The sequence below is a fragment of the Varroa destructor genome, unplaced genomic scaffold (genome assembly GCF_002443255.2).
Source record: "Varroa destructor unplaced genomic scaffold, Vdes_3.0 BEIS01000003.1, whole genome shotgun sequence".
NCBI lineage: Eukaryota > Metazoa > Arthropoda > Arachnida > Mesostigmata > Varroidae > Varroa > Varroa destructor.
In genome coordinates, this window is record NW_019211456.1 from 36,631,913 (window position 1) to 36,655,938 (window position 24,026).

The following is a 24,026-nucleotide window of genomic DNA, read 5'->3' on the forward strand; positions in this document are numbered from 1 at the left end:
GCTGTTGTTTTTGTTGTTGATCTGCCTGCGCTGACTAATGCCATCGACATCGTGGGCGCAGCTAGCGCTTAGGCGCAATGCGCGACCAACTGCACCGTTGAACTGATAATGTGACTTGGTGAAGCCGGGGCCTCTCTACCTATTTAAAGCTTCCCTATATAAAGCTTTACGTAGTATTATGGGTGGGTCTGAAGCATTCACCAACGCTGTCGAGAGAACGAAGCAGAAAAACGAGAAATGTTTTTCTTTTTCCACTTTATGTCCGGTTAAACTGTCGATTACACGGAGTATAAGCGTATAAGATGGCCGACAATGTGAAGTCTAGAGAATATCTTTTTATTAGGTAACTTGCATATAGCTAGTATTCAGGCATATAGAAATATCAAAGTTTATCTTTGGTATTTTCGGAGGGTTTATACTTAATTTTACTTCTTGCCAAAAAAAAAAAGTAGGTGTATACAACAAGTTGGTGTTCGAAACATGTTGTCATTTATGCTCACCAGCTAATTTCACAGCTAAGAGCATGCTTATGTACATGGATCGGAGAAATTATGTCAGGAACGAAACACAGAACACACATGCGTTGTTTGTTAAATATAGTCCAGTTCCACTCAGCCCTTTATAACTGTGTGCTAGCGTGCATGGTAGCAACAATTTCTATAATAGATCATGATTTGAAACCTTCTCACTTTCGCGCTTTCACTGATCTATTAGAAACCTATTCGTTTCGAGCCGCATAGCGTCCGTCAAAGGTCACCCAAGTTTTTTCAAATCCAATATCGAATCAAACTCGTACCCTATATGCTGCCAATCAATCCGGTTTTTAAGTCGCTAAACTTCATTTTAGAATATTTTAACACTGGAGAATAAAGCATGACGGCTAGGCTATTTCTCATGATGTTTGCGTGGTCCTATGGTCTCGCTTATCTGTTACAAAGCTCATGGTAGAGAATGTGGTCATGACCATCAATTGAATGAACCCTACGTGGGTCTGTACCTTCTATGCGATCATATAGTATAAAACTTAGGCGAATATTGGCCACTGCTACTATACTTATCAGCCCCGTTTTTCAACAACGTCACGCCTGTTTGGTTATTATTGTTGTTGTGGCTTTTGTCGTCTGCTGTGGTTGTTATATTGTAGCTTTTGAAAAAATCCTGGACAGTTCACTAAGACACAGTGCTCTCACTTATTGCTTTTTTTTTTTTTGCGCTGGTCTAACACTGCCGACTGACCAACTAATCAAGGAAACCTCTAAACAGTGCCGCTGTTCCATAGCAGCGCGATCAAGAGGCGCCGGGAAAATAGGAGCGAAGCAAAGTTCTTCAAAAGCTTCTGGAGCCTTACTGGTGTTCTTACCTTCTCTATTTTTATTATCATTATTACTATTGTCCATCTAGTATGTTCGCCTGATGTTGCCTAGGCTAACTACGCCCCACCAAGCAGCTCACAAAGAAGACAACCGACAGCAACTGGCCGATGCACAAGACTATCTCGGAGGATCATGGGTATATCAACTGGTGTACTACATGCAGAGGTAGTCAAAGTAACAATAGCTATAAGATGATAATAATAAGGATAAGAAAAAAAGGACCGCGATCAGGAGGACAAAGTCGAGGAGGAGAAACAGGACGAGAAATGTTGTGGATCGTGAAGCAAACACGGCTTCGTCCGTTGCCAGTATCGGCTACGCTTCGTTGCCACGCGAAGTATATGGGCTACTCTAGTTTAAACTGACGGCACTCGACAGATGTTGCTAAGGAACAAAAAACACTACGCCCGCTAGCCATCCAAGCCCTAAACAGGTTGTATTTACTGTTGTGTAAAGCCACGTATTTCTATGCCATTGTTATATGTAGGCCAATGTAGCCCTTTGGGCTCGTCGTCTTCGCTTCGGCTTGCGGTACGCGTGGCCGGCCGAATGCAGCATCGTATGGCGTGGCTCCGTCTAAAGGCTTTAGTTGGAGGGACGAGTGAGTCCAGCATATATAATAACATCCTTAGGCGTGACAGGACGAAATAGACGTAGGTGCTCTGATCAGACGAACGATGACAGATATTTAGTAAGAGTGTTTATGCTTTAATTCCTTTTTCGTTCTACCACCTATCAACATATAGCATTATGTACAAACGTATAGAAAGTAGGAGTCGCGTTTTTCTACAGTAAGCTGACAGCAGTTACCGTCAAATACTTGTAATGCCAGCGAAACTCGCGAGGTGGGTAAACATTTTTATGAATGCTGGAAAACTAACGGGAAAATTTTTTGTCCTCAACGGCAATACATGCTCTTGACATGATTAGCACCTTAGCACTGATCAGTGTTGCTATTTCGTCCAATATTTGTCGATAGTTGCTAGCTTGACCTTTCTTTCTCTTCTCATTTAATATAGAATACAAACCGTTTTAACAGGTGTAGCTAATTTTGTTTTGGTGCTTGCTCTCAACATACGCGCCACGACGTTCTCATTCTTTTAGATGCCTCAGCATAGGTTCCGTAAGCTGTCTGTCTGTAAGGCATTAGCCGACCGAGGCAACCTCAATGACACGCTGAAGGCGACGTGCACCGGGTGGCACACATGTACATATCGACCTATTAACGCTGCTATACATCACTAACGCGTAAGGCAGGCGAAGACAATCGTAAATGTTACATTTGCTGTATCTGGCAAATAGCTACGACCTTAGGTTCTTCTGCTCTAGCGTACGTTGCGCCTGCCCCTGTCTCGTCTGTCACCTTCCTGTTTATGTTACTGAAACGGTAACTGGCGGGACCTGTTACCGTCCGTGCTACGTCCACGACGTTATTATCACGTTCTAACCAAGGCAAACGAGGCATATTCGTCAGTCAAACAGCTGTTGAGTCTTGACATCAATCAATGCATGAATGTTATGTCTAGTGACGTAACTCGATTTAACTTCATTCTATCCAACTTCGTGTTGGTTCCTCCGAATTCAACATACATCGGCCCGGGCGCTACGATCCGTGAAAGGCAGATTCCACTGACGATGACGTATTTGCCCCGCGTGAAAATCAATAACAAATAACACAGGTACAAACACGAACAGGAGTACGCGGCGTCATTATTATTGCTATCGTTGCTGTCGTGCTTCTGCGTTTACGAATTGAAAATTTGACCGGTTTGTTGCGGTACGCAAAGGACGGGAGCGATTTCTTTGGTTTTTTTTTTGTTTTCATCTTTGCTACTTTCTTGTACTTCTGCTTCTTTTTGCGGGAGCTAAACAAAAAGAGCTGTTTTTCTATGCTACCGTGATGACGAAGATGCCATCTTGACACCGTTGTTCTTGTTGCTGGTTCTGCCGTCCCTTTTGCCTTTCGATGCTGATGATGCTGCTGAGGATCACATGGAAAGCAAGCGCAGCATAACGTAAAAACGAGAATTTTTGAAGTCGATCTATTTAAACTCACCTCTCCAAGCTTGTTTTCCCTGTGGTTTCTCCCGCTAGCTGCTCTAACCGTTTTCCTTCGTCTTATTTGTCTATGTGTTTCGCATTCAGCCGCTTAGCAGACGCGCAGGAAACATATCAACCGAGTTAGTAGAGAAAGGAATTTCTAAAGCATTATTCCCGATGAAGTACGAGCGCAGTGGTACGCACCACAGCCACTGGCTGCTAGCTATTCTATTGACACTCGTAATAATAAACAGACGGACTTCGTGAAAACGACTGATTCTCAGTGTGGCATGCGTGAAATGGCAGCCGATTGCTTAGCTGGCCTTCTCGTTCTTCGACTCTTACACGTGTCTGACCAAGCAATAGATAGGCCAACCACTATGCCGTACCTCAATGAGCCAACAAACAGCGACCGTAATAAATCATTTTCACTTGAAATCTTTTCAGTAGAAGCAAAGTATGCTTGGGAAATATCCTGTTTTAAAATATCGCTAATGACGAGTACACCAATCAGCTATAGAAACAGAAGAGTGTTCGAGGGGGTTGGGCAGTAGTTATAACTGCAGTAGTAATTCTATAATCGTTCTCTATCGATTCTTCCGTACGCGCTTTCTGCTAGCAGTTTGCCCTGTTCTACAGCATCAGCCATCTGTTTCTCCGTTAGTCAAACGTTTCCGTTCACCCATTTAGGCCGGGTTTCATTGTTCGAGGAATGTGTCAAAGGCAGATGCCAGCGCTGGTGCGCAGCTGACGTTCGCTACCTCATTCTATTTGTCCAATCATCTCAGTTCTGGTTGATTGTTTCTTTGTAGAACTCGAGCGCAAATCAAAGTTGAACGTTCTTATCTACATACGTATTTGACATGACATAAGTGCCGTTTGTCACGTTTAGACATACGCGTACAGACACGTAGTTACACGCGGTAGGGCGCAATCAGAATGGCCAGTAACTACAACAACAGCGGTAGTTCCAAATGAAGCCATGAAAATAGACACGTACAGACTCTTCGTACGTTAATACGAGTCACCAGTTTTTTCGTCGAATCCCCCTAAGTTAGCGCAGTTTCGTCTCCGTCCCGCACTATCTATCCTAGCAGGATGCATCTGACGCCGCTGTGCTAGATCCACATAACTTTTTCGGCCTCCTTCACTTTTTTTTACTAGTTCAGGCGGGCACGACTGGCATGTTCTATAAAGAAATACTACTGCCCATTTATCAGTCCTCATGCAGAACGCGAGCCTAGTAAACGACGACAGTAACAACGGAGCAGTATGAGTAGGACAAGGGGCGACGTCGTGGACGTTGTCGCGATTGCTGCTGTTGTGGAGACATCCCTCTTGGTTTGTGCAACATTCTTGGTCTCACTTGCGTACGCGAAGCGATGCTATAATAGCGACCGCCAATGATAAAACTTACGGCGGGGAAGATGTATGACATATATTGGCGCGAACAGCTACCTTCTGCCCCGAATGTCAAGCCAGCCGCTTTACCGTTACGCTCGATCCACTAAATCTCCAAGTCCAGAGGGTCGTAGTCATATCGGTACCAGTAACGGCGCTTGTTGTAGTTTGTAATAGAATAGGAAAAGCTCAATATGTCTCGCAGTTGCTCTCGGTTCGTCTCTCTCAATACTATTTTCTGCTGTTTGTATTGCTGCTGTTGATGATCTTTGCTGTTTTCTGTATCTCGTCCGTTCAGTTGCTTCTATTCCCGATACCCTATTGCCTGAAGCGCGCGCGATCCCTATCGGTTCTCCGCTTCCTCTGTCAGCCGGCAGCGAGGCCAAACCTCTTTAGGACTGTTGACTACAGACGGCGTATAATCGCTCTAGGACGGAATAAGGCGAATCGCTAATGGAATCGTAGGAGAGACAAACAGACAACTCATTGCTCACCATTCATTACCACGCCACCAACGTAAATACGAGAACGAATGCGGGTTTGTCGCAGCCTTCTGGCATTACCTATCGGCGGTGGACCAAGCAACGTGCCACCCGCCTATGTATTACTCGCCCTTGCCATAGATTAAACCAATAACTTAGTTCTCGCGATGGATTCACTTTCTCGAAGGCCCATCCCTATTCCATAGGTTATAAGTACCGCTGTAGCGTTTGCTGTTCGTGCTAGGGCGTCAGAAATGTCTGCCGCCGTTAGCTTTTTTGCTCTGTGAGTATTTCAGCTGTATGACGCGCGTTTCCTGCGTCTTCAGCTGCCACAGCCACGGGAATCGACGGGGTTTACGGTGGTTTACAATAAGAGACCACTGGTCTGTATACTTATGTTTCCTATCCTGTAGTCAGAGCTGAGTAAGTATAATGCTAGCGGACTGGACGGGAGTGCTGCATGAGCCTTCTCTATATCTGTCCAAGCGTCTAGGCGTTCCAGCCAAAAACAGCCTGCTGCTGACAGCAACTGACCTAACTAAAGAGAGACTGGTGGATGCTACGTAGAAATTGCCTGTAGTCTTCGTTGCCTACCGTTTACTCTCTATTGTTTGGCCCTCTGGTCTCTATTTGCCGATTTATCCAGTAGAAGCAAAAGCGGTCAAGGCAGCGTCAAATATTGAATCTTGCTGGCTCCGCTCTCTTAGCAATCGGCCAAAGGCTTACGAGAAGCACGACCTGCTTCTCTCAAGTCTCGAGCCCGATCACGCGTTTTCTGGGATCGTCTGTTCGCGTTCTGGGTGACCTGATCTTTGCTGGGTCTCTCCCGGTTGAATATTTGTAAACTACTCAAAATTTAAAACTACTGCCACTGGCTCATCGTCGCCATTTTCTTATCCGTCTTATTGTTTCATTATGTTCGCCACTTTCGTAGCAGAAACAACATTAGTGAGAGCATTAGTGAGACTGCTCACGGCCGCCATCCACCATGATCTATCTCTGCTCGAAACGCGGCGTTGCTAAACAATTGAAACTATGCTTTCGTTTAAAAACGCGCCTTGAGTCGGCTAAAATCTCGACGGATCGGTGAGTTCACAAAGGTCGGATTGGTGTTCGGAAAGCCGGACCGTCTACTAAAAGTACCAAATTGACCAATTCGTCTATTAGTGAATATTAGCCTATGACCGAGTTTGGAGTTTCTGCCATTCCCTGCGGCTCAGCAGTAATCATACTTCACTAGCAGTCTGCTGTACTGCAGCCCCGTCCGAAGCTGTTCCTTCGTCGGATCGTAGAATTAGTTGTCGCGTGTTAAGCGTTCAGCTTCCGCAGGAAATTTTCGAAAAGGCTGGCTCTGCATGCACTGGTTATTCGAAGCATAAACAACAGCAGCAATAGCAGTATGCGATAACCAAGTGGGCGACAACAAACAGAACCATAAGACTTCTCGTAATTTTGGCGTAGACCCAAATGATGAAGTGGCGGCGGGTCGGTGTCCTTGACAGCCGACCCACGTGTGTACAGAGATATTTAACAAGCCACAATAGGCTATACAACGTCACCCATTTTTCTCCTTGGATCCTTATGCTCTCATAGACTAAACAATTCATTAGAAAAATAGATGAGTGAATGTTTAGTTAAGATGCACAGCACGAACGAAAACGTGTGCATGGTAAAGTTACCAACTCTTAGAAGAAATGATTAGAGGACAAATTTTATTTAGTAAAAGCGGCCGTGTAATATATGGCTGTGATGTAGCAAACAAGTACTGGGTACAAACAGTTTTTATTAAGTGAAACATAAGGAACTCGTTAAATTTTTATATCGCCAAATATATGAACGGTGTTTATGTGCCATGTGTTTACTATTACAACTATTCTGTGCTTTAATAACATGATGGTTCCCAAATAATTGAAGAGGTTTTTGTAAGTTTCAGTATATACGCCGTGATTCCAGCCACCGATATAATGCGATGTTTGTGTGACCGAAAGTTTATCAACGCGATAGCTCTAAGCTATATTAATCTTAACTTTGTTGTATTGTTGCGGAGAGGGAGTTCTCCAGAACGTAAGTCCTCGAAAATCTTGCCTACTCAGCCAGATGTAGTAAATCTGCATTATCGTCATGCTGCGATAGGTTCGTTTCAGACCTATTCAACCGAGAAACGACATTTAGGCCGACTTGCCACTTGCGCCTAAGGCGATCAATTGCTTTTCGGATCGAGAACAAATCGTCTCTAACACCGCATCTTACTCTGCTTCGACGCGGTGGTCCTCAAGTTGTCTAAAGTTCAACTTATAGTTCGACCACCCCCGCGTCCTTCACCAGTCTTCGATTCGGCAATAGCAGGGACACGTTATGTAAAGAGGCGCCCGATCCGGCCACGCGTTGTTCATTGGAAGAGTACAATCGATCCTCTCATCTCCAACATTCCTTTAAACCATTGGGCAGTCGAGTGACCAGCAGATGAATCGGCTGTTCCCAACGTCTACGCACAAACGGAGCTGAAAGCTTCGATAGTTCATAGGTGTGAACGAATCTAGAAGATGTATCTTTGATAACGGCGTACATTGTACGTTTTTACGATTGCGATCAAGGCTATCGATAGATCGAACCAGCACGCTAGAGAGTCATCCGTCGTCATTTATTGCGATTAGGAATCGTTTGTTATTTCGCAAAATGGATTCCTTTAATTGACAACCAATAAGGATCTAGATTTCGGCACATATACAACAGATTGTTAGACCTTTCAATGTGGTTTTTACCCAGCGTATATTCTGTACTGTAGCAATATTTACCGAACGTCAAACTGGAGGCACTTATTTAATGTATGGTGCTACTGTTAAATTTTATTTATTTCATAGCCGTGCCCTTCTTCTAAGTTCAACTACGTTTCCGTACTCGTTCCCCGTCTCTGTCCTCATAATACCGTGTGAACTTTCTTATAAAGTTCGAGTCTTTCGGGAAATCAATACTATTGTCATCCACGATCCAGTACGATTAGTTGAAATTATTTCCGACTACTTCGTATGCACGGAAGGCCGACAACAGGACCCCTCTCGTGGTGCAGATACTTCTTAGAAGGCCACGCATACATAATAGGCCTACAGACGTCAATAGTGTTTGGCCGATCGATGGAAACGGAATGTGTCCTCGTGTGACAGCTTTTTCGTCCTCCACCTTGTGTATACTAGTACTTTGGTAGCGTGGTCATGGTACCAGCTATTCCTGGCTGTTGGTTTAATAAAATCGGAAGTTGCGCTCTCTGTCTATCCGGATCGCGCCAGTCTCCAAGTACATCTTCGTCTCATTCTGCTGTTGCCGCCGCTTCTTATGTATGTATGTATGTGTGTGTGTCTATGTGGTGAGTACATGCAAGTAAATTCGCACCCAATCAGGAGACGACTACGACGATATGAGCGATTCTTGTTAGCTTAGTGTTCTTCTTTTGCTTCTCTGCCTCGTTTCGTTCTTCCGCGGTCCTTTTACTTCATCGTCAACGGGATCAGCACCATCGTATAACATCACCTTCTACCGCTGCGTTGGGCACTCTTTACAGCGGTAGCTTCGTTTGACTTTTCATCTTGGCAGACGACGCCGCCGCCGCCGCCGCCGCTGCCATCGCGGCTCATCGGAAGTAAACCGACGCTTCTCAGTGATGTCCTCGCTCCAGTTTCTTGAACAATTTCAAGCTCAAGCGATGGAGCTCTCGTGCCGTCGTACAGCAACGCTAACAGTAGCAATAGCAGCAGTAAAATGAAGGCTTTCGCTCTTATCCGCCACCGCTAGCACTAGAATTACTACAACTATCATTGATGGCCCGTCTCACATGCGCGCACTCACCCAAACGCGCATATACGCAGACATAGTTCAAGGTTATTCCTAGAGCTATTCGGCACGGAGCAACTTGTATTTACCACAGGATCGCGTTAGGTACATGGCTAAGCAGTAGAACTTATCTAGCAGCCCTCGGCTCTTCTATAGACAGCGGCAGCCAATGATCCAGTAGAAAAGTAAAGCACGTCATGGAGAAGCTTCTGGGACGTGGCGATAGGACCGCAAATCCAGGTTATGTCTAAGCGCTCGTCTGTAAGCTCGCAACATCGAAAATATTACTTCTACGACGTCGCTCGTATACATCTTCGTTGCCGAACCTTCACTCTCGCTCTGGGGGGTAGATGATGACTTCGTGTAGTTGCTTTCCGTAGTGTGACCTTAACACTTTTTGCAGCTATCTAGACTACCACTAGCAAAGCACGAGTAAAAGAGGAAGAAACTTAGGGAACTCTCAGGCCGAACTCGCACTCTTGTGCAACCGTCAAACCCCTTCCCTTGTCAGGAAGGTAGTCCCACCCGGAACCACCTCACTTACTAAACAGGCCGGTTCAAGAAGAAACTTTCTCTGCTGCTCGATTCGCTCGGAGGATACACACACATATATGCATATATGTACATGGTTAGATGTATAACAGTTGTGCCGACGTTCAAACAAATTCGTGCAATGTATGGCTCGACGAATCGCTACGCAACATGACGAAATTGGCATGTCATCTACGTAAGGGTTTGTCAGCTAGACTTGATTGTGTACGTAGAGGAGGCATCACTCGCTGCTAGGATCACAAAAACTCTGTTAAATCTTGATATATATATATATATAATTACAAAAAAATAGGTGAACTTGAATAGAAGGCTCTATAATCGTATGCTCAAAGCTAATTCATGGCGACCTATAATGCTTCCGAGGACTAATGAAGTGTCAGTGATTGAAGATAACGTCCTGCTGGTGATTGTAGACGATTTTATGTACTGCTTTAAAGTATTACTTACAAGCCTAATTGTTAGCATAATTGTTGTCAAAAGTGACGAATAAGCCAGTTATGCAGTTTCTACAAATGCACACTTATTGACTCCCTGAAGATGACATATTGAAAAAAGTCAGAATAGCTTTGTGAAGGAACCTCTGATACTTCCTAATGATTGTCCGTTCTCGGCACGAAATTCGTATATCAATTAATTGGCCAAGTTCCTGGTTGAGGGCAAAACCAGAAGGGGTCGTTACTCTGCGTCTCAGTTACGACGAAACGCAAATACTGCACAATTTACGTGAGTACATAAAATGATCTCTTTTGCCATTCGATCTTTGTAAGCGATGACAATCCTCTTTTGAAGCTTTGTTACACTAGTACGGTATAACACGAATGCTTCCGTTATGAAATATGCGTACCACTTTAGCAGACAACAGAGATTTGCTTAGTATTCAACTACCCTGTTTCGTCTATACGACATCTAGCAAAATTTGAACCTAAAAAAGTCAAATCTACCACGGTAAGAAATTTTTACTTTATATATTTATGAAGAAGGCTATCCAATAGCATTAGGTCCCGTCATATGGCAAGTAGGAGTAAAGCCAGATAACCAGTTTGGCCAGTACGACTACAGCCTGTGTAAGTCGTGGAACCTATCGAAGAGCGTCTGGGCCTATCGCTGTATCTGTTTGTCGGTCTGTCCGTCCGCCTACGGCTGCTCTCTGTTTTGCTGATTCCTTCGTTTCAAATAGTGGCGGTTTATATCTTGGCGGACGCCCTCACTTAGCCTCTTGGGGTGGCCATATGACTGCTTTGCTGCGTTTCATTGGACGGCCTAGCCAAGGCTTCTTGCTTAGCCCTTAATTCGAGGGAATGGCCTATAGAGTAACGCCAAGAAGGTCAAACATAGTATGCGCTAGCACTGAGTTCGTTCTTTACAACAGCGATTATGTACTGTTAGCGGTACTAGATCCAACACCAGCGTTAGCAGCAATGGCAATAGACGCTGTCTTTTCATCTTCGTCGTCGTCGACATCGTCACCATCACGATCACCGCCGTGTGGAAGCGCAGCGCATCAGACGGCCGCTCTGGCACGAGCCACCATCAGCACTCCCAAAACCATCGAGTAGTTCTATGCCGTTGCCTCTTATCCTAGCCAGCTGCCTATAGCTCGTGCCTCTGGCCGTGTCGGGAAGTACGAGGGAAGATGGGGGGTAAACTGGGGCTGCTTTTTTCTGCGGCGGCAACCAACAAAATGTACGATATCAGCTGAAGCAGTAACGACAGCAGAATCACTAAGAACTTCTGTTGCCGCATGACCTTTCTCTGTCTCATTGCTGGTGTTGTTCTGTCTGCCCGCTGTTTGGTCCTACCGCCTCCACCAGGCCGGTGGCCAAACGAGACACATGGCACATGGATGACTTACGTTCATTCAGGAAGCGAGTGTCTACTACAGTGGATGCTCTGCGCCAGGTTGAACTGAATGGCTAACGCTGTCGCTGTCGGCATCGGCCGATGGCCGATGCCTACGACGAAGAACTCTGGGGATCAGCGGCCGAAGCTGTTATTGCTGTCGAGGGGTTGAAGGGGGATGGTTGTGGGGCCAGGATTTGGGTGTTCGCTGTTCCCCATCGGTCGCAGCGTCAATATTCGTCGTTGTTGTCGCTTTAATCGCTACCCTTCCTCCTTTTTTCTTCGTCTTCGTCTTGCTCGATGCGGGTCTCGTTCTTTTCTCTAAAGAAAGAGCCTGGTGACTCGTGCCTGCCGCGTGGGCCAAGACAGAGCGCCGACAGCAGCGGGACTGGCTCTTTTGGTGACAGCACCAGGACCAGTTCTATGCTGAAGCGACTGCAACATATATAACAGCCGGAATCAGTCTACCACGCAGAGTACATAAGTGCGCGCATACACGCATGCACACACACACACACACACACACACACACACACACACACACACACACACACACACGCATTCACAGAGATCACCGGATGGGCCATCTTGCAGGAGCAGAACGAGCGATAACGGAGTCAATAACAGTGGCAGCAGCAGTCGGGCGTCAGAAGAAAGAACAGAAGTGTGCCTAACCGAAGCAGATGTCTTGTGCCTGAAGCGTGCCTGCCATACGCCGCGTTCGCTACTGACTGAGTCAACTATAACACAGCCAAGCATCAGCAGCAGCAGGCGCTAGTCACCAACGGTCGTCACAGCGCTAGCAACAGCAGCTGAATGAGCCCCTGCGCAGCACGCTCATATACATATGTATAGACCCTTACATGCATTCGTCTCGTATGAAGACGCAGTGAAATCTGCGGTGAGTTTCTGCCATGATCACCGCCGCCTGCCACCAGAAGTAGCGGCGGCTCCTGATAAGTATAAAGCCTGGCTATGTAGAGCGCGTATGTGGTCTGTTAGTACGGGGTCGGCTTCTATATGTGTCGTCCGTCTGTCTGTCTGCTTGGCTTTCTTGCCTCTGGGCACCGCGCGGTCGGCCGGTCCGTCAATCGACACAAGTAGTGTTAATGCTGATTTCATTTTACTGATAATGTTGCTAGACGTCGTTGATACACTACAGTAATTTGGCATTGAAGAAAGTATACGTACATTTGGCCCGGGGCAGAGCTCTCTGCATTGGAAGTAAAGTGATGACCGCGTTTCCGTTGTCACCGTCACCATCGGTGTTGTCAATGTTATACTGTGTTGAAGCGGCCTCAGAGATACGCACACGCGCAAGTACGTAGGTACTGTGAGAGAGCTCGATGAGCGAGAACTGCGCACGAGCGGTGAGACGCGTATCTCATCTACTCGAAGATGCCTTGAAGAGGTGGAGAATTGATGTACGGTGACTGAAGAAACTGCCGGAAATGGGGACGAAGGCAGGCGATGTTTTGTCGACAGTAGCCCTGCCAGTAAGATCGACGTCAATAAAGAAAACGCGGAAAAAGACGCGTCACAAGTAACAGCAGGAGTCACCATATCATCATCATTACGATCAGTAATAATCGTAGTCGTTGCCTGAAAATTTGTGGGGGCCGACAGCATTAAATAGCAGTGAAAGGGGAGGATGGACGTCGGGATGAGTCAATGCGTTTGCTGTGGCGTATCAGTCGTAATCAATAGAAACGATATCAAATCCAAGATAGTGCCAGCATGAGGACGGAGTTGTAGCCATCTTAGTCGTAATCACGGTAGTAATAGCTATAGTACGAGCGGCTGGTTCAATTTCTAGCGGCCGAAAGCTTTTCGTTCTGTTTTTTGCAGCCGCTGCCCCACTGTCGTCGAGTGAACCGCCACGCGACAGCATTGAGGCGACACGGAGTTACATACAAACCGTGTACAGATGGTACCTTTCAGATGCGCGCGGGCTTGATCTTCGCTTGATCCATTCGCGAGGGCCGGAGCTCATCTGATGCTTCCTTTACAGCCTCCGACTGTCGTTCGTTTTTTCTTTTTAACACTTTTTATCTTTGTTATGTTGTTTGGTTGGCGGCAACGCTGCTGCTGCTGATGGATGCTGTGGAAAAAGCCTTGCGCATGATAGGGCAGATGGGAGCCAGCTGTCCCCTCTGTTAGTTAAGATCTACGGCGAACTCATTCGTTAGACAACTTCTTCGCGCAAGACATTCGTAGAAAGCCAAGTAGCAATGATCGCGTTTGCGGCACCGGGAACGAAGAACGTATAATGACAGTTCAAAGAGTAAAATTCGGTACGGGAGAAGGACGTACTGTCGAAGGCAATCAGCGCGGGTGTCGCACGCGGATGTTTCCTGGGCTGAAAAGTTAAGAAAAAAAAAGCTGATGTTGATGAGAACCGCGACGACAGTCGGGTGTTGCCTGTAGGTTATTAATATCGTTGCCAATCTGGCAGGTGAACGGAATCGAACCGACGCCAGCTGATGCTTCATAGGCTTGTGCTACGGCTGGCGATTGTTTTATAAGCGTTTGCAACCAACAGAGATCTTGTGGGATCTGATTGTCTTCATGGTCTTCAGTTTGAGGTTTCTGCGCTGCAAATGCATCATCGTTCGAGAGAGAAGATGGAATATGGATATTTGACTGCTGCGATTTATGTTTGATTTTATTACACAGTTTGTATAGTGGACATCTAAATAAAAAAAAAAGAGCTAATTTCCTAAGCTTATGGCATTGTAAGGGGCGATGCATGATCTATTGAATCATTGGATTTGCCAAATTTAAATGTGTTAATAGTTACTGTAATATGAAAAAAATATTCCCTTTTACTCACAATGTATCTAAGTAAAATAAGAAAGCTTATTTGGTGGACTAAGTGACTCATTTGACCTCAAATTGTATCACAACGCTTGTACGTTCATTGGATTATCTGTCTGACGAATAAGGTCTACTGACATAGGGTACGTTGTTTCTTTCGCCAATGAAGTACTGATAATCTACCTACTTGTGCCCACAGTGGCATTTGGGCGTTCGAAAAATCAATAAAAAAAAAAAAACAAAAAAGGATCATATAAGAAACACCGTATAGACCGCGCCTTCGCATATAACGAACCATGTTCACAAGTACGTGCATATAACTTTGCTTTCTCATATAAATAATACCACAGGAGAAGGAAAGAAACAACGTTTCTCTTGCACATTTATAGGTTTGACTAAGCCTTTCTAGGTGTTATTTTCCTAACGTGAATTCGAACCCTTTACTAAGATTCGATTCCGCGACTTATTGCAGCTCAGGGAAAAAGCAGTAACTATTGATCCGAGTAGTCTCAATTAAAAAAGCGGACGACTGTGGACAAAGCCTTAAAGAAATGATTAACTCCAAGCCACACGATGTCCGTGCTACTCATAAATGCATTGTAGATGTTTCCTTTTGAAGGATCTGCATACAATAGAAAAAAGCACCCGTGGGATCAATCCTAGTAGTCCTGGTGGCGCTAGTTGCGTCGGCGCTAAGGCTCGCATCGAACAGTAGCGGCATAAGCAATGTGAAGTCACTTTGGGGGGGGCTCGACTTTAGAGCTCCTACCGGCGCTACTAGAACAACCGCGGCGGCAACAACAACAATCGAAGAGCCTTTAACACCGAAACATCAGTAACGATACAAGGAGCAAGATGGCAGTAAAGACAGATGCCAGCTGGCGGCTAACGACAAAATTACGTCCGAATTCATCTTCGTGGCGTGCGAGAGAAAAGGACAAGCGGAAACTACGGCTGAAACTGCTATCCACCCGGTATAACTGTGGGAAGGGGGGCTGGATACTTTGAGGTAAACCCGAGCATGGCAGAAGATATGAAGAAGTAGAAGTAATCGTTTTTGGAGTCATAGCAGCAGCAGCAGCGCGATCAGTGATCGTACGATAGCTGAGCACTGTAGAACAAAGCCATCGGACGGACGGACGGACAAACGTAGATACCAAATCGAGCCGATCGCGAGTGAAACAGCGGTTGTGGCGACAGAACACGCAAAATAGTATATTGTTGTCGTTATGCACCGAACCCGGTAAGCAGTGCGCGGGTTATGACGCTGCTGAATCTTATCGTCAATTAGATAATGGCAGAATGTATGGGGCGACATAAGCCGCTCTTATCATTGGCTGCTGCTGTGATCAGTCTGAAAAATCATCAGCAACCAGTTAGCCACGCTTCATCGCACCTCCCTTCGTCCGTTCGTTCTCTTTTACTTCCATGTTGTCCCTCCCCCAGTCAATCAGTTCTGTGCGATCGTGGACGCCGCTAGAGAAACCCGGTGGGAAAACAAAAAGGAATCCCAATAAGCGAAGGAAACAGGCCAAGCAACGAGCACGGATTTCGCCTCGGATGGATGGTGTATATGCATGCAGTAGAAAATCATGCCTTGCTAGCGATAACGGTGACGTCCAACGCGGCCGGCGAGTAACGATGTCTATAATGACAATATAAATGCCGGGAAGATATAGCGGCTGATGGCTGAGGCTACTGCGGTGGAGCGTAGTTAGGACTGATAGATAATTGGGCTATAATTAGAAAAATAAAAGCAATAGGAATGACGATTGAGGCGACGCGAAAAGTATGTTTGTTTAAACAAGTCAACTAATATTTAAATGATGGTATGTTTGACCAATAATTTGTGTATTCTTCTAATGAAGAACTAGTACAAAACAGCCGAACTAGCAAAACGGTAGCCCAAACTTGGCAGAGATTTCAGGCCTACGATAGCCAATAGGTGGTTTGTTATCGATCCTGATTTCAGCTTAATACCAAAAACTTAACCTGGAAAAATACTCTAATCAGATCCTGGAGACAATATCCAAATAATTAGAATAACTATCGGTGTATTATTTATTTTTATGTAAATTTATTTTTGAACTACAGACAATCATGACGTATACCAGCCGCTATTACGCATCAACTGCGGCCAATGAAGTTCCGCACCGGTCGGGTGTATTTTTCAGATTCAGACAGATTCCGAGAACGTAATAGCATCAACTAAGGCATGCAAAAAAAGAGTTCGGACGACAATCGTCTGTGAAGTAATGCAGCTGAAATGGATAGGTATGCGAAGACCGGGGGATTTAATAAATGGCTTCCGTTGCGATACCCAGACCTTGTCCGGACCACAGGGTTACACCTCCTACCGCCTGCGCCTTACGTCAACTCGCGGGCCGCCGCAAGCACAGGCGTCCGTCGCTTACGGACATTTCATTTTATACGGACGCGATGATCACCAGCAGCATCCTCATGAATTGTCTTCGAGATAAAACAGCAGCAGAGGTAGTTGTCATAGGCAAGACATAAGCGACAACGTCGACGACGCTGTGCACGTCTTGTTCTCTCTTCTGAATTTTTACGGCGCCACAGCGACTACCGCTGCTGCTTTTGTCTGCAGTTGGAACGGAGCATCGGAAGGAAAGCAATGGAGTGGAGTAGAGCGTCCGATATTCTACGACACTGGAACCGAACTGTGAGGAGCAGCAGTAGCAGCTGAAAATGCTCGTTCCTCTTGCTCTGGCTCTTTGTGTGTTTCTCCAGCTGCGCGTCGTAAGCAACCTCACCTGCCGATCGATACCTCACCGCTTGCGGCTGGCGTCGACTTGGCTGTAGGAGGTATTCGGATCGGCTTGCTACTATTGAGCCCTATCAAACGAGCGGCAAGCTGTGAACGGCCAACACTAACAAACGGCGATTGACTTCAGCATCGCCAGATACTGTCGTTCGAATCATTTACTACTGCCACTACGGCGGGCAAGCGTTGCCGTTAGTTGGTTACCGACTGCAGTGCCACTGCACTTATTTAGGCGTTCGTGCCATAGCGGCTTAGGAGATCTCAACTTAAGGTCGCTTTAAGCGTCCAAAGCAGGCCACGTTTGAATGTCTGGTACCACCGTTTATTAGCAGCGGGCCAGCCACCCCTCATTGAGAACTGGCGAATTATCTCTTTTTTTTTTTGTGTATGTGTGTGAATGTGCCACCTGAAGGCGTTAAGCCAGCCGGTAGGACGCAGACTACTAGTATGAACCAATTATGGTCATAGTCGACGGAGGGGTCAACTATTGGCAGATGATTCCAGCCTAATCGCGGCGCTAGCGTGTTGATTGTTGGTGGAAGGCAGGGCTCAAAAATATACACGGATGCACAAAACATTCATCCTTAATATGCTTTTAATAAGCTTGAGGCGATCAAGCTATCATCGTTAGGGAAAACGGCTGAAACGAGTGAAGACAAAAGCTCGACTTCACCACGTTGAAACCTACCACCGGACGTCTAGATGTATTTCCGATGCTACGCTAAGTCAAAGGTTCGTTAATTCTGGAAATGCTGACGCTTTCGGGTGGGTTTAACGGGCGTGCTTCATCAAGTGGTGCAAATGTGGTACGTCTGCCTATTGGCAGCGTCTGGACTAATCTGTCCCTGTAATAACTCGTTCGAGTTCTGTCTCATATCTGTAATTCGTCCGTTGGCATGCTGTCAACGATATCATTTTCATACTATTGGTGGTGTCATTACGTTCATATGCGTACTGTTCCATCGGCGTCTGTTTGGCTCCGTGTCACTGGCTTTAGAGATGTCTGTCTGTCTAAAGATCTATTATAGAGTGTCACGTCACTCATTCTGTTTAGAAGCTTAGGTAGTTTCCATTCTCGCCACTTTCTTTGGTTCCCCCTTCCGTTTTTCGGCACCTTTGAAATGCTTTTCGTTTCTGTCCTAGGCAGCCAGCATTCTCGTTGAAACAAAAGCTACAAAGTATACGTTAGCCAGATACAGCGACGAAACGACCAAAGAAATGATGGCCGACACATACTAGTCAAAAAACCAGTCAAAGACATCCAGATAATCTCGATGCCTTTGACTGGTTTGAGGGGCACACCACTGCCGAGGAGACACAAGCGCTGCCTGCGCCTAATGGGGGTAGGGCTCAGCATAAACGCGCCTACGAAAGGATGCAATGGGGAGCGATGGAAATCAAGTCGTTGATGAAGAAATCCTATCTGAAACAAATGACGCCATTGCTGGCTTTCCATTCATTCAGTGCCATTTAGTATTTCCTTTCCTTAATTCTGTGATTCTACCAATGATGATGTTGCTCATAGTAGCGAAGCGATGGGATAACAGCCAGAGCACCTCCATCGTTTAAGGCTTTGATCGATAAAGTATGCTTGGCCAAACAACAAGCGTATAGTCTGTATCAGCACGGGTACGGCACCGAAACCTTTGTCGGGCATCAAAGGCCATCTAGTGAGACAAGGATAGAACAATGCCGTGTGGGCTGACTATTTCGTCCTAATATTCGAGCACATACAAGAGATCAACTTTGTTTTTGTGCAATTGTCTCGAACGACACGGCCAGCGTTTTGTGTTTCGCCGGAGGCGTACTTGGTCCTGCTATGCGTTTTGCTAATGCTATTCATGGCGCGATCCGCGCGTCACGCTGCCAAGTAATCGCGCACCGCAACAAAACAACAAGAATCGCCTAAAAACAACGACGAGAACGTCACTATCGATATGCAAAAAGCTGATGACAGACGGTGCGCCACTTAAGACATAATCCAGGCTAATAAGTAACTTGCTTGGTCATCATCGCGTTTAGACCACGCGTCAGACAGTGTCATGCGACAAAGAACTTTTAGCAGTTCGCACGTCGGCCCACCCGTCGGCTTCTCAAACGCGTTCGTCGACACGAGGCAACTTCCATCCTGCCTCTGTGCAAATCTATAGAAAACAAGTGTCACTCTACTGAACCAGCCAGCGGAAAAATGGCACATGTCCTAAAGACCTAAAGATGGAGCATTTTAGGGAGCCGTTGAGCAACATTCCCTATAATCGTTACTAGCTCTACATCTTTTTTCGGCTTCCCCTCTAGTGTGTATATGTGCGTAGCCCTTGGTCGAAGTATAAATCGTGCACATGAACATGGTGTACGCTCACATGTGCCCCATTAAGACTAAGCATCGAAGTTCGCCTCACAGAAGTGCGTACGCCAATTAGTGAATCTGCTTGTCTGAAAATGCTGACGGTGATGGCAAAGAGGTTAATGTAGATTTTCGATCCTTTTCCCAGCAACGTTCTCTTTGGGGATTTTCCAATATTGAGTGTGTATCCATTGCACGAGCAATTGTACGAGACCATTAGTATGCATCCGTGTGCCTAGAACTGACGAGGTTGGAGGCTACAGTAACAGCTATTGCGGTATGCTGCCGTTGACCTTTGTAACCTGCGTGGCCCTCTTCCACTTCCGTTGGTTTCGGCCTCTTGCTATCAAGCCAGATGCGAGATTGGTGCTCTGTGGTTATTACACTGCTTATATTTGGACTGGAACAGTGCGCTAGAACGGACCACAGGGTTTGACGCTTGTTAAAACAAAAACAGAAAGACCGTTTGGCCACGCGTTACCATACAATGTGTAGAGCTGTGCGTGATATACACTTTATTGGTTAAATCACGGTTTAGGCGCCAACAAAGGCAACAGGGAAACCGAATGAACCTTAGAACGGGCCACAATTGGTTTCTGTCCTTTACTCAGTATCGTGTTTCGTACAAGAGCCCACGATGGTGGGTATGGCCGCAGCAGTAGCTACGTTCTTAATAGTGTATAATGTAAAAGTTGTTCTCTATGAGAACATGGCGCGCGTTGTTTTTCCCCTATCTGCTAGCATTTTTTAAATGCTAAACGGAAAGCTCACAGGGCTTACTGCTCGAGCTCCTTTTCTTCATGTATTTCACCATAGTAACTAGCTGGATCAGTCCAACGATATATAAACTAATGTGAGTACCTCTATAGCTTTATAAGCATGTGGTTCTTCGAAACGGACGAAGCACACGAAGTTACAGCAACGACAACGAATACGAAACTGAAATAAAGGAATGCTGGCCGAAGGTTGACTGGCCTGCTGATCGCTTGCTCGCTCGTAGAAAGCTGTAGTCGTCCAATTGACGTAGAAGCGACAGCAGCAGCAGCAAGAAAAACAACATCAGTAACAGCAGGTTTTTAAGAGTTAAGACGTTCCGCCAACGTAGCATCATCTTGCGAACGGCAGTGCTGGGAGCAGCAATAGCATCAGGCATCGGGCACGCGTGAGGAAGACCCGAACACCGCCTGGAGTTGGGCAGGACCGCTGGTGGAACACATCTGGTGGCTCTACGGCTGATTGCAACGACGATGAACATGACGTCGTCGCCGTCCAGGAACCTAGAACAAGATGAAGAAGGGAAGTATCACAGGAAGTTCGAAAAAAAACAGAAACAGGGTTCGATAACTGCGCTGAATGGTTGAACTGCAGTGGCAGCAGATTACGCCGAAGGTGCTGCCGCTCGCTTGATGACGACGAAACGTCGACGTGGCATATACCCAAGCGCATTCGGACGTAGAAAAGGAATGGGCCCGACCAAGCAAACAAACAAAGGATGGCTTATGCTAACCGCCCGCCTGCTGCCACTCATGTAATTTCCATGCATAAGGCATACGTACGCATAAACGTGAGTATATGGCAGTTGGATACGGTTCCGTAATGCCGTAGAGCTTCGGACGCCGGCGGTAATCCGCAGATATTAGTATTACTTTAGAAATAAGTCGCGGACGGGCTAAGAACGAAGACAACGTCTACTTAGTTTATCGGTGGTCATCTACGAGAAGATCGCCCGTTTGAGGTAGATCGCTTTGGGGTTGCCTGCTAATCTTAGAGGCACGTTGTGGTCTAGGTTTGAGCCCGGACATAGACAGACAGACTTAGTTTCGTGATTGCTGGGACCTAGCCGTTCCTCTGATGGAATGCCCAACGGCGATACCGGATGTAGAAACTCAGCACATAGATACAATTTTCCAAGTAGAACTGGGTCGCCTCCTTTGCACTACACTGAGATGAAGATAGCAGCTTCCCTCTGCTACCGGTTCCAGAAACGTATTCAGGCTTTAGCTATGGATCAATCGATCAACAGATGCAGTTTTTTCTACCGTGGGCCAAATATACACACTTAGACAATTCCTTTATAAAGAAAACAAGATTTTATACATTCGCTAATTCAAACTCGACAAGACGCGAACAAGAATTCGATTGGCATGAAATACGTATTAATGAGCGTACTTAGTTGCACCTGTAGTTGTGCAACCTTTTGTTGCCTCTGGGGCTAACACCAGAAGTCATGCTAACAGAAGCGCCCAAAAGGCTTAGTCCTATGCTTAGAGCTGGCCTACTTCTCTGTCTCTTTTGATTCAGTTCCGTCCAAGCTGACCTTGGCATAATTCTCCTGCACGCATTCAGGGGTCGGCTAGACTTTTGTGTCTTTCGGACAACCAAAAGTAAATCTCAAATATTGAAATTGAATAAACAAATTAGACGAGAACAAACGAAGGTACACGAGGGTGAGTCTTCGAAGTTTGCTTAGGACAAGCTTAGCGAGGCATAGCCGTTGAATGGTGTCCTAACATCCATGCCGCCTACCTTCTGTTTACGCTGTACGTCACAGCTATCTATTTGACGGGTTCAGTGATCGCGTCACAAATCAGTACAATCGTATGCGGTTCGATAAACAACTCGATAGCCCGTCGACTCATATTAACCATTCAGTTCACTGTGAATCGGTCGCACGCCAGTAGTTGTACGCTGATTGACACATCCACTCAGGACTACAGATATCCAACAGCAATCGTATGTTGGTAACGGGACACAGGGCCATCAGGACATAGCGTTAACCAAACCAAAACTCCAACAGTCATTCATAGAAATCGGTTGGCGTTCTAGTGACTGACTCGTGGCCGTGTCCATGCTAGTCCATGTAGAAGCGCGCCAAATCCAGTACGGATTTCGTCGTCTAAATGACATTGGCCTTCTGCACAGACTGACTGATACTATGATATGAATTGGCCCGAGCTATTGGCTTGTGGCCTGCTGTTGCTACCGCCCACTAAAAACACGGTCAGCTTTTTGCTAGGAGAAAAGTGGGCATCCATTAGGTGGAAACAACACAGGCTAAAGCCGCCATTGTCGCTGAACACGACTGCCGTGGCACATTGTATCAGTGTGGATACCACCGATGCTTTAAGACTCCGACGATGAGCAGTGGGAGCTCGGCAAATCGACGGGAATTGTTGGGCTATTGAGGCGCGTTCCTCGTAGAAATACTCTGTATCCGTATACTTGTACTAGCGGAACGAAGCGGATTGAAGTGGTACGTTTCGCTCCGGCAGAGTCTACGCAGCTGTAAATCATTGTCCTAAGGTGCTACCGATCAATATATTTGGTACTGCAGAAGTCATGGCAATGAATAATCATATCATTCCATAGGTAGTAGCAATGATCTCAGTCACTAGAAAGGTGAACCCCACTGAGGATCAACCAGACGCTAGTTTTAAGTCTGGATTTGATTGTTATGTAGAAACACGCGGAGGCGAGATATCCGTCTCTGACCACATTTTCAGTGGCCGTGGTTGTGCTATCACAAGATAAATACAGTTATTTGACGGCTACCTGGCGCCTTAATGTATTGATACTATATCGGAGCGCTTTATCTCGACATGAGTTACAGCACGTCAAAGCTGTTCAGAGAGACCTATACTCAATAGTGTCCTAATACTAGGCGCATGGAGCACGGTACTCACATGAATGGGTAACCGACGTCTTTATACCCAGTATAGGAGTATAAATGCGCTTGATAAGTATTTCTGCAGTAGATTTCACAAATGACAACGTATTCGAAGATTTTAAGTGTAGTACAAATCTGATTGAACAACGTACTCCAGTGGTGTTTCAATTTATTTTCCTAGTGAACACCAAATGGTCCTAGACTAGGCGCTAAAATGCGCTGGGCATGCAGATCATCTCGGTGTATGTCACTCGGTAAGTAAGGTCCACGACCTCACAGCGAGTTCAACTAACCGAATTTAACTTATGATGCCTGGGAACTCCAGTAAGCTCCAGCGAGACATTGCTGCTGCCATCTTCAGATATGGTTCAAGCGACAGCTAAAGGGCGTCGCTCGCTGGAATCGAGCTCTAGTCCTTATAAACTGAATACATAAGAAAGGTAAGGAGGCTCCGTTATGCTAGTAGGTTAAAGTCCGGAACTGGGGTCAACGGCTTCTAAAAAGCTTGAGTAGAGCAGAAGCAGACGCTTGGTCTATTAGTCCTACCGTCCGCTCACCCACAACCATCAGTGTCTCTACCGGGATCAGGTAACTAAGGAAGTGCGGAGTCGATGAAAACCCGCAGTGCCGCTGTTGCTCCGATCCATCTGGTGTCCGAGCTGTGATGTGCGGTGGCGGCAGCAGTAACTACAGCCATGACCGTATTCGCTAAAGCAACATGTGGGAAGTCCACTTTGCGATGACCTCTCACTAAAATCCCGGACGAATACAGCAGGTTGATGGCAGGATGGCCAACCAGTTGTTATGAGAAATTTACGGATTGCGGCATATGCCATCCTGGTTCTAGATCTCACTCGAAACGCGTCATGCCCATATGCAGGAGAAGCAAATACTGCCGGAA

At 46.2% G+C, this 24,026-nt stretch overlaps 1 protein-coding gene and 1 long non-coding RNA gene across 2 annotated transcripts in view; one reads left to right on the plus strand and one right to left on the minus strand.

The window, feature by feature from the left end:
* Positions 1-14,115, minus strand: part of LOC111247252 (uncharacterized) — a 39,180-nt gene extending 25,065 nt beyond the window's left edge. Inside the window, exon 1 of the mRNA XM_022797935.2 lies at positions 12,704-14,115. Coding sequence (XP_022653670.1) covers positions 12,704-13,141 — 438 coding nt within the window. The 5' untranslated portion in view covers positions 13,142-14,115. The remainder of the gene's footprint in view (positions 1-12,703) is intronic.
* LOC147756890 (uncharacterized) overlaps positions 1-24,026 on the plus strand; it is a 45,372-nt gene that overhangs the window by 9,317 nt on the left and 12,029 nt on the right. The gene's annotated exons all lie outside the window — the stretch shown is intronic.